The sequence below is a fragment of the Aethalodelphis obliquidens genome, unplaced genomic scaffold, assembly GCF_003676395.1.
Source record: "Aethalodelphis obliquidens isolate GAN/ISIS:26980383/991018 unplaced genomic scaffold, ASM367639v1 scaffold113, whole genome shotgun sequence".
NCBI classification, from domain to species: domain Eukaryota; kingdom Metazoa; phylum Chordata; class Mammalia; order Artiodactyla; family Delphinidae; genus Aethalodelphis; species Aethalodelphis obliquidens.
Window position 1 is genome coordinate 1,409,798 of NW_020838057.1, and position 14,553 is coordinate 1,424,350.

General features: G+C 49.4%; 1 protein-coding gene across 4 annotated transcripts; it reads right to left on the minus strand.

Annotated features, from left to right (window-relative positions):
- Window positions 1–1,150: 1,150 nt before the first annotated feature.
- LOC113615261 (zinc finger protein 773-like) lies at window positions 1,151–12,878 on the minus strand. 4 transcript variants are annotated; one of them, XM_027097487.1, is made up of 5 exons: window positions 12,583–12,878; window positions 10,719–10,757; window positions 8,084–8,210; window positions 7,489–7,587; window positions 1,151–3,215 (listed from the first exon to the last, which is right to left on the minus strand). In XM_027097487.1, the coding sequence occupies exons 1-5, from the start codon at window positions 12,670–12,672 to the stop codon at window positions 2,116–2,118; spliced, it is 1,455 nt and encodes a 484-aa protein (XP_026953288.1). In that variant the 5' UTR covers window positions 12,673–12,878; the 3' UTR covers window positions 1,151–2,115. The 4 variants fall into 4 exon arrangements, with proteins under 4 accessions (XP_026953288.1, XP_026953289.1, XP_026953290.1 ...); XM_027097488.1 differs by lacking the exon at window positions 10,719–10,757; XM_027097489.1 differs by lacking the exon at window positions 7,489–7,587.
- Between the last annotated feature and the right edge of the window lie 1,675 nt (window positions 12,879–14,553).

A 14,553-nucleotide genomic window follows, 5' to 3' on the forward strand; every position in this document is an offset into this window, starting at 1 on the left:
ATTTCCTCCACTCCATGAAAAAAAAACACAACCCTGCCAACAACTTGAGTTTAGCACAGTGAACCCATCCCAGGTCTCAGTGGGCATATGACATATAGAACTATAATATAAATTTATGTTGTTTAAGCCATAAGTTTGTGGTAATTTTTTAGGACAGCAACAGAAAGCTAATACATCAACATTATTCATCAAGTACTTTTTTTTTTTTTTTTTTTGGCCATGCTACACAGCTTGTGGGATCTTAGTTCCCCGACCAGAGACTGAACACAGGCTACGGCAGTGAGAGCACTGAGTCCTCACCATTGGATCGCCAGGAAATTCCCTTCAAGTACTTCTTTACTTTCTAATGCAAGAATATTTCCTATGCTCGTGTTATACTTTTCCAGCTCCAACCTGGAAATAGCCTCTTATCTAAGGAGTTCTGGTTCTTTTTATTGAAATATCATATTCATAAGCCAATAACTGGACAATAAATATGCTCACAGCTGCTGGAATGCCACTTCTTTCTAGGCTGTCTCAGAAGAGATAGGGAATGTGTTCATATGTAAACATTTCTACATACGTTGTTTTTTATGTGTATTTAAATTTACAGAAATTTCACAAAATTGGATATTTATTTTTAAAATTTATTGATTTATCTATTTATTTTTGTCTGTGTTGGGTCTTTGTTGCTGTGCACAGTCTTTCTCTGGTTGTGGCAAGCAGGAGCTACTCTTCATTGTGTATTGCGGTGGCTTCTCTTGTTGCAGAGCATGGGCTCTAGGCATGCAGGCTTCAGTAATTGTGGCTTGTGGGCTCTAGAGCATGGGCTCTAGATCGCAGGCTCAATAATTGTGGTGCACGGGTTTAGTTGCTTCACAGCATGTGGGATCTACCCGGACCAGGGCTCGAACCTGTGTCCCCTGCATCGGCAGGTGGATTCTTAACCACTGTGCTACCAGGGAAGTCCCAAGACTGGATATTTAAAAGGGTCTTAAGACTCCAATAGCATACTCAGATAAGGCTTTTTTTACAGTCAAAGATAAGAGAAAGAGTACAATACCAAAAGTACAATCAATAAAAAACGAATGGGTAAATTGGATTTCATGAAAATTAAGAAATTCTACTCTAGGAAAGATAACGTTAAGAAATGAAAAGCAAAGCCACAGACTGTGAGGAAATATTGGTAAAGCATATATCAAATGAGTAACTTGCACCCAGAATATATTAAGAAATTACAAGACAGTTCCTTAATAGTAGGCAAAAAACTTTGAACAGATAATTCACTAAAGATATATGGATGGCAAATACACAGGGAGTCATTAGGGAAATGCAAATTAAAACCACAGTGAAATACTACTACATACCTACTAGAATGGCTAAAATGAATGGCCAGTGTCTTACATACAAAGGTCAGGAAGGATGTGAAGAAACTGGAAAGCGAATACACTCCAGGAAATGTGAGATGGCATAACCATTTAGAACACAAGGTAGCAAGTTCTTAAAAAGTTAAATATTTGCATCAACTTCCAGCATGGCAGTGTAAGGAGCTCTGCAAGCCCTGATTCCCAATGAAACTGGTGAAAAATTATAAAAACACCATCTAAAGCCTCTAGAAATGATCCTAAGTCTACACAGTAAATGAGGAAACATTTAAGGAAATCTAATACTCAGGACGAACAGCAAGAGCCAGTCACATCTGAACCAAGGCCACACCCTCTCTCCCTGCTTCGAACTCAGAGATGAAAACTCCAGACTGAGGCAGCCAAGAACACAGGGCTCCCTCTCATTAGAGCTGCCTGGCAGAGGACTAGCCTCTCAAGAGGAGCAGGATGTCAGCAATTCTCATCCTGCTCCAGTGTGCATGTTTGGATGAATGATATTCAATTGTTGGCTCACTCATAAAGGCTGCTTTCAGAGCTTCTATGTTTAAGTTAGGTTGACCAGGAGACAGCACATGCCCTGCACTCTTAAGGCCTTTCCCCAGTCTGAACTTTCTGGTGCCAAACAGGGTTAAGACTTTGGCTGCAAACTTTCTTCAGGTCCCCGTATTCATAAGGCCTGTTTGAGCTGTGCAGTTTCTGTTGCTGAATCAGAGTGGACCTTTGGTTAAAGACTTTTCCACATTAGCTGCATTCAAGACTTTTCTCCACTGTGAACTTTATGGTGTTGAATGAGGTTGAAACGCTGGCTAAATGATTTCCCACAACTGCTGCACTCATAGGGCATTTCTCCAGTGTGAATCCTCCGATGTTTAACAAGGCTGGAGCTGTGGCGGAACAATTTCCCACATTCCCTGCACTCATAAGGCCTTGCTCCAGTGTGAACCCTCTGGTGTTTAACGAGGCTAGAATTCTCACTAAATAATCTTCCACATTCATTGCACTTAAAAGGCTTTTCTCCAGTGTGAACTTTTCGGTGTTGCATGAGGCTAGAGCTTTGGCTAAAGAATTTCCCACATTCGCTGCACTCATAAGGCCTTTCTCCAGTGTGAACTCGCCAGTGATTAATAAGGCTTGATTTGTGGCTATAGAATTTCCCACACTCGCTGCACTTATAAGGCCGTTCTCCAGTGTGAACTCTCTGATGTTTCATGAGGCTTGAGTTAAAGCTAAAGAACTTCCCACATTCGCTGCACTCATAAGGCCTCACTCCAGTGTGGATTCTGTGATGCTGAACAAGTGTGGAATTATGCCTGAAAGCTTTTCCACATTCACTACATTTAAAAGGCTTTTCTCCAGTGTGAACTCTCCGGTGTTGAATGAGGTCAGCATTGCGACTAAAAGATTTTCCACATTCACTACACTGGTAAGGCCTTTCACCAGTGTGAACTATTTGGTGTATAAAAAGGTTGGATTTATGGCTAAATAATTTGCCACATTCGCTGCATTCATAAGGTTTTTCTCCAGTGTGTAGTCTCTGGTGCTGAACAAGTAAGTATTTCTGACCAAAGGCTTTCCCACACTCGCTGCATCTGTAATGCCTTTTTCCAGGGTGAAAGCCCTCCCCACTTTCAGTGCTCCTATGTGGCTCCCCTCTGCTGTGAGCCACCTGATGCTTGGGAAGACCAGAGCTAGTTGGGGAGACCTTCCCACCCTCCTCACCCTCTTCTCTTCTTGAGGGTTTCTCTCCAGAGCTCAGCTTCTGGTGTTGGTGAAGGTTTGCTCTGAGCACTCCCTCTACATAAACAGCCTGCTCAGGTGCCACGTCCTCAGCCTCCGCTCCACACCAACAACCTGAAAGCAGAGAAATGCTGATGAATAGTATGTAGACTTTGGCGGGATGGGGCAGCACCCTCACAAATGTGTCTGACACAGCCAGTATGGAGTCCCTGGGATTACTGGCAGGGTGAGGGAGAGCTCACTGTGCAGTGCCAGACATGACAACCTCATAGATCATGGGGACTCATGAGTAGCAAGGATACAAGATGGGGTGCATCCCAGGGAGGAAAGGCAGGGTCTCCAACACACTCCTCCTCAAATGGCTTTCAGCAGGGTTTCAGTTGCTGGTGACACAGGAACACAGTGCAGAAGGGTGTGTCCAGGCCCAGAAAAATGGAAGGCAATTGAGTAGCTGGTGTTCAAGGACTATTAAGGATATGTGTACACCTCATGACACATGGAGTGAAAGCTTGTATTGTGACCTGGAAAACTTCCCATTCTCCTGTTGCCTCAACAGCCCCACAAAAAAGCTGTAAACTATGCCACCATGTGCACCAGTGTGAGAAGGTGGGCCCCTGCCACAAGTTCTCTTACCTACCTTCCTGACTGAGACCCAGGGCCATTTAAACTCACAAGTGAAATCCCCTTGCACCTTCCCCCTGTTCCTCTCCTCAGTCCTAACCAGTGATGCTGCATCCCCTTCAGAGAAGTCCACCATGGCACTCTGTGAAGGTCGATGGTGCTGGCAACCACTTCTTCACTGCTGTCGCTCTTTGTCTCCTGATCCCATGGGTATTGGGGGCACCATTCCTGGAGATCAGTGGCTCAAGATCTTACAGGCCAGGATCTTAGCAGGAACATTTAATTCCAGCAACTCCCAATAACCAGAGGAGGTGATCCAATTATTTCAAAGTAAAACATCTTTGCAAAATTGCTGGGCTCTACTTAGTGCCACTGCCTATCAGCCTGCCAACTACTGCTCAGCTCCTGAGGTCTAAGAACGATCGGAAAAGATCTGGCCACCAGAGCTGCCTGAATGGATCCCAACCCAGCTGAAGTCACCTTAGAAAGAGAAGCTGCTGCCTACGAGAGGGGCTACATAAAGGAAGCATCCAAGGTCTTCTCAGACCCAGCGGCTCAAGAGCACAGGAGATCATAAGGAATTATAAGGTGAAACTTGCAATTTCACAAGACTAGAAATACCAATGATTCTTAAAGATTTCATTCAAAGAGGTGGGGAAAGGGAGCTGATTGGTTACTGAGAGCATTTAACATGGGTGCACATTCAGCCCCAGAGATGAGGCAGCTGCCAGCATTTGGAAAGAGGCTAAGATGCATAATTAAAGATATTTTGGCCCTCCAAGTTCAATTCTCACCTGATATTTTGGGGCTGAAGGACCTCAGGGAGGACAGAGGGCATCCCAAATGCCAGGGTAGGTGTGACAGAGACCAAAACTTTTGATGGGATTATATAGGCCTCAGATGAGGAATCTGAAGCCTCTACCACCACTTGGGACTCAGAAGCCCTGCCGTTAACTGAATTGGATTTTCATGGCCTGGAGATGCCCAATGGGAAACAGTAAAGGAAGCCCATGTGCTCCTCTGCAAAAACTGGAATGGTTCAATGGATCTATCAGTTCTTTGGGCATTCAGACAAGGAGAACCCTGAGCCCGTTTCTAAACCAGGAGGCCCTCTTTGTCACAGAGTCCAGGAGTTGTTCTTGCAGGTGCCCATCCCGATACAGAGCTTTGTTGCTTAACCTTATTTGTATATCTCACACCAAATGGGAGGCCACGGATGGAACTATCTCCAGACGTGCCATGAGAGCTCTGTGTACCCTGACTCACAAATTCTGATGTATCACATCCGCCGCCTGGTGTGTGGATAACCACCCCCCACGCCTAGCATTCTTTCCCGACTTGCTGACACCCCCTACTGCCTCCAGGCTGATAGTGGTAGAACTAGTCATGGCAAACACACTGCACCAGGTGTCAACAATCTTTATCAAACAGCTGCCCGTGATGGTGACCGCTGATGCTTTGAGTTTTCCTGTGAGAGACAGATGTGTATGACACCTCAACAAGCTCAAGTCCCTCTCACAAAGTGAGAACCTGTGGAGTTGCCCCTGCTGGTGAAGGTAGTAAACATGCCATAGTATCACCTGAAACAAGGTACTGGCCTTTGACTCGTTGTTCAAGATCTACTAAAAGAAGGGGAAATGATTCCTGCTATTTCTCCTTAATAGGAGTGGCACTTAACTGTTGATTATCGAAACCTTAAAGCTCAAGTTCCCCCCATCAGGGGTCCAACACCTAACATAATCCAATTAACTGAAGACATCAAGAGGGCACCAGTGACTACTTGGCCACAGTGGATCCGGCCCAGTATATTTTATTCTGGGCCTATGACCCCTTAATCACAGCCCCAGTTCGCCTTTACTTTTGAAGAAACCCAACATACATTTACAAAGTTGCCCGTGAGTTATTTAAACAGCCCAGCCCACAATTACTGCCAGGACGTGGACCAGGTCCCATCCTCACTCCAGTTCTTTATCCACCAGGTACCTCCCTTTTTCCATCAACCCAAGGATGCTGGGCAAAACAGGCAATTATCTATTCCCATCTTATTTTTTTATTTTTTTGGCTATGTCGTGTGGCATGCGGGATCTTAATTCCCCAACCAGGGATTGGGCCCATGCCCCCAGCAGCAGAAGTGTGGAGTCTTAACCACTGGACCACCAGGGAAGTCCCTATTTATTCCCATCTTATTCAGACTTGTGGTAGCCGCAGGAGACACCAGGTTTGGCACCAGTACAGCAGCCTTTGTCCAACAAGATCAGATCACGTCTGCCAACCAGCGCCTTTCAGCGGCCCTCTCAGATCACGTACAAAGGGTGCAGGAAACCTTCGCCCTTATTCAACAAACCTACAAGTCTCTGAGCCCAAATGGTCATGGATAACAGACTGGCTCCTGATTGTTTACTAGCCAGGAAAGGTGGCTCAGGAAAGCTACAGGCCAAGCTATGAGGATTAGGACAAGTGGTAAAAATCTTTTGTAACAGAACCAAAAGCTTCCAAAAGACTCCCTTAAACCCGGAGGTGCCTGATCTGTTCTCTTGCCTTTCCCCTACTACCTGCCGTGCTGGCTGCAGCCTGGGTTTCAAACCCTCATTATATATCTGGTAGGACCCTTCTTAGTTGTCACCTTTGTCAAATATTGCCTTTGGTGGCAAGAACAAACTATTCCTGTCACCTCTAACATCGCCACAACCCAGGTGGCAAGCGTCACCCATCCCAATGAGAGTTTATAACGATGTTGAGACACCACAGGGCCAACTATATTGCAACCTTTGAAGCTCCCTGTTTTCCTGCTCCCTCGGCATCCCCACAAAGAGGCTGTGAGCCTCCCCCCAGTGGCACCAGTGTGAGGAGGCTGGTCCCTGCCACAAGTTGCCCTTCTGGTCCTCCCCTGAGTGTGACCTAGTATGTTTAAATGCACCAATAAAATCCCCTCGTGTTGGGACTTCCCTGATGGTGTAGTGGTTAAGAATCTGTCTGCCAATTCAGGGGACATGGGTTCGAGCCCTTGTCTGGGAAGATCCCACATGCCACGGAGCAGCTAAGCCCATACACCACAGCTACTGGGCCTGCGCTCTAGAGCCTGCGAGCCACAACTACGGAGCCCGTATGCCACAACTACTGAAGCCCGTGTGCCTAGAGCCCGCACTCTACAACAAGAGAAGTCACCGCAATGAGAAACCCATGCACTGCAACAAAGAGCAGCCCCCACTCACCGCAACTAGAGAAAGCCCGCGCGCAGCAACAAAGACCCAACGCAGCCCCAAATAAATAAATAAATAAATCCCCTTGTGCCTTTTCTTGCATTCTCCCCCCAACCACCAACAGAGACATTTGCCAACAGATCCTCACCCTCTGCTTCCCCCCTGCTCATTTAGCCTGCTCCCTTGCGCTCCTCCCACGTGACCCCCCTCTTGGCGTGCAGTGACTGTCTCTCTGGACCTGTGAGCATAATAAACTTTGTTTTTTTCCTTAGGTTGTCCTGTGTTTCCTCTCGTGGCTGCATCTGCCTGGCCATGTCATAAAAGAGCACAAAATGGGTCTACTGTTGGTGAGCACTGGAGAGGGAGCAGTGGAGGATGGGTGGGGGACAGCCCTGGGTCAGAAACCAGAGCTGCCCTGAGCAGCGGGCAGAGCTGAGGAAGAAAAGGAGAAAATCAGCCTTGGCCCCTTGTTTGACACCAAAACATCAGGGCACCATGGAGAGACTCCTGGTATGATTTGAACCCATCCCTGAGTTCTCTCTTCCCCACTTCCTCCCTCCAAGCACCTCTTGGCGTGGCTGTGATCACGACTCCACAGGCAGGCACAAAGGGCTCTCCCCACTGCTCCAGCTGAGTAATTTCCTGGGTCCTGGAAAATGTGAGTCCTAAGGGAGGGACAAGGCAGGCAGGTCAAAACAACCCGCTCCACGGCAGCCCACAGGGATGAAGACTGAATATTACAAACAAGAAGCTTGGAGAAGGATCTTGCAGGAACAACCCAGTCAAGCAGTGGCCGTGTTGGTACCTCGATTCCTGGCACAGGCCGATCCCATGTCAGCCAAAGGGAGAGGGCAGAACTGGGGGCACAGGACTGCCATGGATCTCCACAGCATCAGGCCAGGGAAAGGCCAGTAGCGTGTGATCCATCGGTTGGACTACAACACTCCTGATCCCCAAACCCTTTCCTGCACAACTTTGGGGCAGCAGCAGCTTGGGGACAGAAGGGGTAGTGTACCCAGCCCAGGCTTTCACTCACAACACCTACTACAGCACACAGGGAAGGACGCAGTACCCATGGACCAGCTTTGGGAAGGACAGACCTGCCCTTGGAGAAGGGGAAGAGCAGAGCCCTGCCTAAGCTGTGGGGTGCAAGGAACTTACCCAGAGAGGCCATCAGTGAGAAGTTCTCCAGCATCACACTGCGGTACAGGAGTCTCTGGGCTTTATCAAGGAGCCCCCACTCCTCCTGTGAGAAGTAGACAGCCACATCCTCAAATGTCACTCGGCCCTGCCAAGATGGGGATGGTTCAGTTTATGTGCAGCCTCCTTCCCAGGACTCTAAGCATCTCCCCAGATATCCACCCTCCTCCCAAGCCACCAACCTCAGAGGAGATCCCAGGCCCTGGTGCCATTGATGCTCACCCTCTGCTGGCCATCCCATCAATCACTGTGTTCGGCCCTCATTGACAACAGGCAGGGGGGTATGTGTCATCTGAGCCCTGGTGCTGGCCTGCAGAGCCTCACCCTCCTGCCAGACAGCTTACCTGGGATCCTCTAGATTGTGCTTCCCAAACACAACCAAAACTGAGTCACTGTCCTCCCCTCAGGCCCCAGTCCAAGGGCCTGGGGCCATCAGTTGACACTCCCTCCCAACATGTATATCGTTCTTTTTTTTTTTTAAATATAAATTTATTTATTTATTTTTGGCTGTGTTGGGTCTTCTTTACTGCACGCAGGCTTTCTCTAGTTGTGGCGAGTGGGGGCTACTCTTCATTACGGTGCACGGGCTTCTTATTGCACTGGCTTCTCCTGTTGTGGAGCACAGGCTCTAGGCAAGAGGGCTTCAGTAGTTGTGGAACACAGGCTCAGTATTTGTGGCTTGAGGGCTCTAGAGCGCAGGCTCAGTAGTTGTAGCACACGGGCTTAGTTGCTCCACGGCATGTGGGATCTTCCCAGACCAGGGCTCAAACCCATGTCCCCTGCATTGGCAGGCAGATTTTTAACCACTGTACCACCAGGGAAGCCCTATACATTGTTCTTTACACCACACCTCCTTTCACAGCCCCAACCCCTCACGGCCACCACCACCCACTACACAACATCCTGCATCTCCCTGGCCTCACCACGTGCCAGTGTGCACGTGGCATCCTGAGGGTGCTTGGCAAGTGCAATCAGAATCCTACTGTCCCAGTGTTCCAAAGGCACTAACTGCCAGGGGCAACCCCCAGGCCTGCTTTGAAGGCCTCCTTACTTGGCCCTTATCCTTGCTTCATCATCAGCCACCCAAAACGATGCACAGATCTCAGGTACACTCAGCCCTCTTCCACTTCTGTGTTGCAAAGCTGTCCCCCATCAGTCTCAGCTTCCTCTGATACTTATTCAAAGCCCAGGTCCAGGGACTTCCCTGGTGGTCCAGTGGTTAAGACTCTGTGTTTCCAATGCAGGAGGCTTGGGTTCCATCCCTGGTCGGGGAACTAAGATCCCACATGTGCGCAGCGTGGCCAAAAAATTAAAAAAAAAAAAAAAGAACAAAAGCCCAGATCCACCTGTCTCTCACATCAGGCCTAATAGCTGTCCCAGAGGACACTGTGTGATCTTGTGCTAACCTCCAGGTCACAGTGGGGATAAGAACAAGTCTGGGGAGCCCATAGCTTGATGAATAAGCAATAGCACCAGGTTTGCTGTCATCTCCCTGCCTTGTCTCATAGCCACTCCCCATGGAAACCCTGGTCACCAGCCAGATCCTCCTCACTCCTACAACGCCTCCCTATGGCCACTATGTTCCCTCACATGTTTCTGTGAAGCCCACCACCTCATCTAGCAAGAGACCCAGTCCTCGGCCCCACACACTCCTCCCTTGTCACCTAACACACTGCCACAGGACCTGAAGGTGCCCCCTGCCAAATCTGATCACAGTTCCATCCTGGTCCACACACCATCCATATTGTGGGTGAATCCAATCTGAACTCAAGATGTGTGTGTCCAGGTATCCACTGGATGAATCCACTCAAGGGTTTTCTGGAGCATCTCAGTTCAACAGCCAGAACCTAGCTCCTAATATTCCCACTGAAAATTACTCTTGCCGCCGACTTCGACATGGTAGTACTAACCCTGCTTCTAGCTGCTAAGGCCAAACATCTCAGAGTCACCCGACTCTTCCTCTTCTCTCTCCCACCCTCCACATCAGAAAGTCTGCTCAGACCTACTTAAAAAAAACAGACACAGACTCCAACATGTCTCCCACCTCCACTGCCACTACTCTGGTCCAGCTACCAACACTCACCTGGACTATTGCAGTAGCCTCCTCCCTGGTCTCCCTGTAACCCAACAGTCTTCTCTCTACTCTGCAGCAGAAAATGCTTGTTAAGCCTGGGTCAGATCAGTTCCCTCCTCTGCTCCAAACCTTCTATGGCTCCCACCACCCTCCGGATAGAGGCCCACCTCTTCAGCCCACCATTCCAGGTCTAACGCCTGCTTCCTGCTATTTCCACCAGACATAATGGAGACCTAAGGTTGCCTGGTCATTCCCAGCTCAACCTCACCTCTAGCATCTTCTAATGTTGACCACTGTGAATGGAATTTCTTCTAAGCGTCATGCCACCGGTTGCCAGAAATGGAAACCAATCTGTATAATTCCTGGTCTGGACTCAGGGACCTGACCTTGGATGACCACCTTCCAGGGATCTCAGATGGCAGGGTAGGGAGAGTAGCAGGTAAAGTCCCAAGACACTACAATCCTGGAGCCCATGCAGGTGGGAGGTGAAAAGAGTGAAGACCGAGTATACCTTTCACTTACCTCTTCATGGTCTGCAAGTGATTCTGCAGCCACAACAACCTATGGAAAAGCAAGGCTGTGAGAAGCAGGCAATAATGTTGGGCCCAAAGGCTCAATCAAGGTGCCTTACACCATCTGGGCCTCAGTCCTCAGTGATGCCTCTTACCAGCTGTGCGACCTTGGACAAATACTCGACATCCCTGTGCCTCAGTGTTGTGGTCTGTCAAATGGGGATAACAATGGTGTCCACTCAGTGGGGCTGCTGTCTGCGTCAAATGCATTCATATGCAACAAGTTCTAAATATCAACTCTTACTGTCCTCATAAGTGATGCTTCTGTCAAGATTTCCTGGTAGGTATTAAAAATGCAGTTTTTTAACATGCCTTTTAACTAAGAAAATACAATATTGAAGATGTTTGATTTAATTGAATGCTTAGCAGTATATTGAAATTTCAACCAATTATTAAGTGTTTATAATCATTAACTTGTTAAAGCCATGTTATTTATTTGTTTTTTATATGTTATTTGTTATTTATTTTTTAATTGTTATTTAAAAGCCATGTTATTTTAATTTATGTACACACGTATATATGTATTTTTACCAGTTAGTGTTAAATGAGTATTTATTTCATAAACTCACGATTTAATAAACTGGGGACTTGGGCCTGAGAATATTGAGTAGATACTAGTCCTACTGGCAACCTAACTGCCTGCTGTACACTCTCCTGAAGGGAATCCTGCTAGGGGCATTTGCACTGGAGCAGCTGCTCATCCCTCCTGCCCTAAAAGCTGGGGGAACTTAGGCACCAAAGGAGATGCTCTACTAGCCTCGCTGAGTATTCTTTTTCTCCACAAGGAGTGGAAATGAGGGCCTGCTGAGCCTGGAGTGGCAAATCTACACCACTGAACATCTCAGTCTCCACCCCAGACCTGGGTCCTTATATCCTATAACCCTCCATTCCTGCACACACCAGCCAGAACCACTTTGGAGCACAGGACTCCACCCCTTTGGAGGCAGCCCCACCCTCCAGGCTTAACTGAAATAAAAACTTTGATTCTCCTTCCTAAATAGGACCCACAGTGCTTGCCCTGGTCCAGGCCACCACCCATCATCCCTTGGATATCTCCAGCCCAGATCCCTCCGCAGAAACCCATGAGTGAGTAAGCAAGTTACGCACATGACACCTCCACTCTGGGACATCTCAGGGTTACCATGTCCAAAATCCAACTCCCAGTCTTACCCCTGAAACCTGCTCCCTGCAAACCAAGAAACAGCATCGTCCTTCCTTCCCTACTTTTTCACAGCCACATCTGGGGCAGCAGGAAATCCTGTCTGTTCAGAGCTTAAAGCCCATAAGAAATCTGATCAATCCTCCCCGCTGTTGCCACCAGCAATGGTCCAGTCCGCACCAGCACTCTCTATTAGTCTATTGTGCTTACTTACTCACAGGTCTCCTAGTCTCCACTCTTATCACCCCCACCCCCGTCTGTTTTTCCCTGAGAAGCCTTTGGAAAACTTTGACACATAGAGTCTCTCTACTTCACAACCCTCCGTGGCCACCAGCGGCCGCAGAATGAAGGCCCAGCTGCTCCGGCTGCCTTTTCACGTGGGACTCATCCCCTTAAGCTGTTCCGTGCAGACTCTAGAGAAACTTCAAGTTTAAGCCTCTCAGTTCGGTTATTGTTCCAAGTCTTTGATTGTGCCGGTCCCTCTGCCTGTAACCCTCTCCCACACCCCATCATACTGGCTGACAGAAATGGGGGACCCCTCCCCCAACGAGCTCCCTACTGACTTGGACCCAGGGGCTCGAGCAGGGGACGATCAGTGGGGCCTTTGGTGTCCGGTGGGGTGAGGGCGGTGAGAGACCGGAGGACGAGTGTTTACCTGAGCCGGGACTCTAAGCGCTGCCGCAGCCATCGGAGTCTGTGGGCGGAGCCAGGCCGGGAGCGGCGGACCAGGTCGGGCCCCAGGCATCCCTGTCCCTTACCCAGAATCGGGTCACCTCCGGGCGCTGCTGCCCGAACGTCAGACCCGCCTCAGTGCAGTGCAGCGCCTGCCTCCTCTCGTGCCTTCCCGCTCTCGTCACCGCAGTTCAAAGCAGCTTTCCGGAGCCTCAGACAAGGCGGAGAGACCAAACAGACCCCAAAACGACCGCCCCTAAGCGGACGCCAAAAGTCCCGCCCAGCGTGTTCCTCTCGCGCGCGGAAATGTCTGTTTTCTTGGCCGAGCACAGCCACCGGGGACAGCAGCGCCTGCTGGGTAATGTAGTTCATACACCGCCAAACCTTGAGGAATTGGACACGTAATAGGGGCGGGGCGGGCACGCAGCTGTTTGCACGCGCCGTTACAGCGCGACCGTTACCGGGCAACCGTTACCGCCAGAACGCTAGGGGTGACTGTTAGCGCCAGACCTGAGCGGGGCGCCCAGGTTAGAGGTCCCGTTAGGCTAATGGTATGACTGGTGGTGGCCCTCCAGCGGAGAGTGTGGTAAGAGACGGATCCCGGACTCCCCCCACCCCAGGCCCTCTGGCCTTAGGCGGGTGGGTGAGCTGGGGGACCCTGGCGGGGAAGGCTGGGGGCTGTGTCCTGCAGAGCTCCAGAGCCCTTGCCAACGCCGCTCACTGGCGGGGCCCAGGCCTTGAGGCGACGGCAAACGTCTCCTCTCATCCCCCCCTCCGTGACCTAGTGGTGGCGGCCTCTGCATGGATCGCGGTTTGCAGAACCCTGCAGACATGCACACACACGTCTCACCACCCCGTTTGGGCAGCCTGAGGAGATCGAGGGCCAGTTGGGTCCTTGGTGCCTTGCTCCCCCAGTGATGACGACTGGGCAGGGTCTGTGGACTTGGCCCTAAAGGCACCGCCAGCTAAGATCTACCTCTTCACCTGACAGGGTAACTGGCCAGAGCAGGGACCCCCTTCTTTTAGCCAGCACCTGGACCTCAGAGGGTGAAACTTGTGCCTTAGGACCTTGCCCTTTCTTGTCAGAACAGAGGATAAGAAATACAGGCCAGTCTTCTTTGGTGGAGTTTTACAGGAACACCGTTACCTGACCTCAAGAACAAAGGATCTGATACTAAGAAGTTTGCAACAACTAACCGCGCCCCTCCCTCACCTTTCCTATAAAAGGTCTTTGCTGACAGCTTTCAGAGAGTTCGGGGTTTTTAAGGCATTAGTCACCCGTCTCCTTTCATCGCCCTGCAATACGCCTTTTTCTGCTCCAAACTCCGATGTTTTGATATTGTTTGGCCTCACTCTGCGTCAGGCACAAGGACTTGAGTTCAGTAACAGACAGAGCTGCAGAGATGGAGGCGGAGGGGAAATCAGGGTCAAGAACTCTGCCAGACTCTCATCTAGAGACTATCCTTATTGTAGATTGGCCTGTATTTTAATGTTCCTGCGCAGCTGGTGCTCCAGGCTTTCCTTCCCTTAAGGATTTAAAGAGGATCTTGAGGGCCAATAAAGCAGTTTCCTTGGAATGAGCCAGTTATACATTACCAATTTCCTTTGACAATGGGACGCCCAATATAAAAAACAATGGTGGTAAAGCGAAGACTCTGAGTTCTGGATGTAGGTGATGAGATAGTCGAGGATCCCAAGTGTTCACCTTCCTTCTTCACCCCAAACTCATCTGTGCCCTTTCCCTTCTTAAGGGCTCAGCATTGGTGTCCAAGCAGGACAATAAACCTCAAACCCATAAGCCAACATTCCTCTCCCACCAGATTTCTCCCCTTCATCCCTTATTACTCTTTTTGTTCCACTACCCTTCCATTTCGAGATACAAAGCTAACTCCCTGCAGGTGGGAAGGATTTTGGACCATTGTTGACACCAGGCAGCTGTTGATAAAAGAGATGC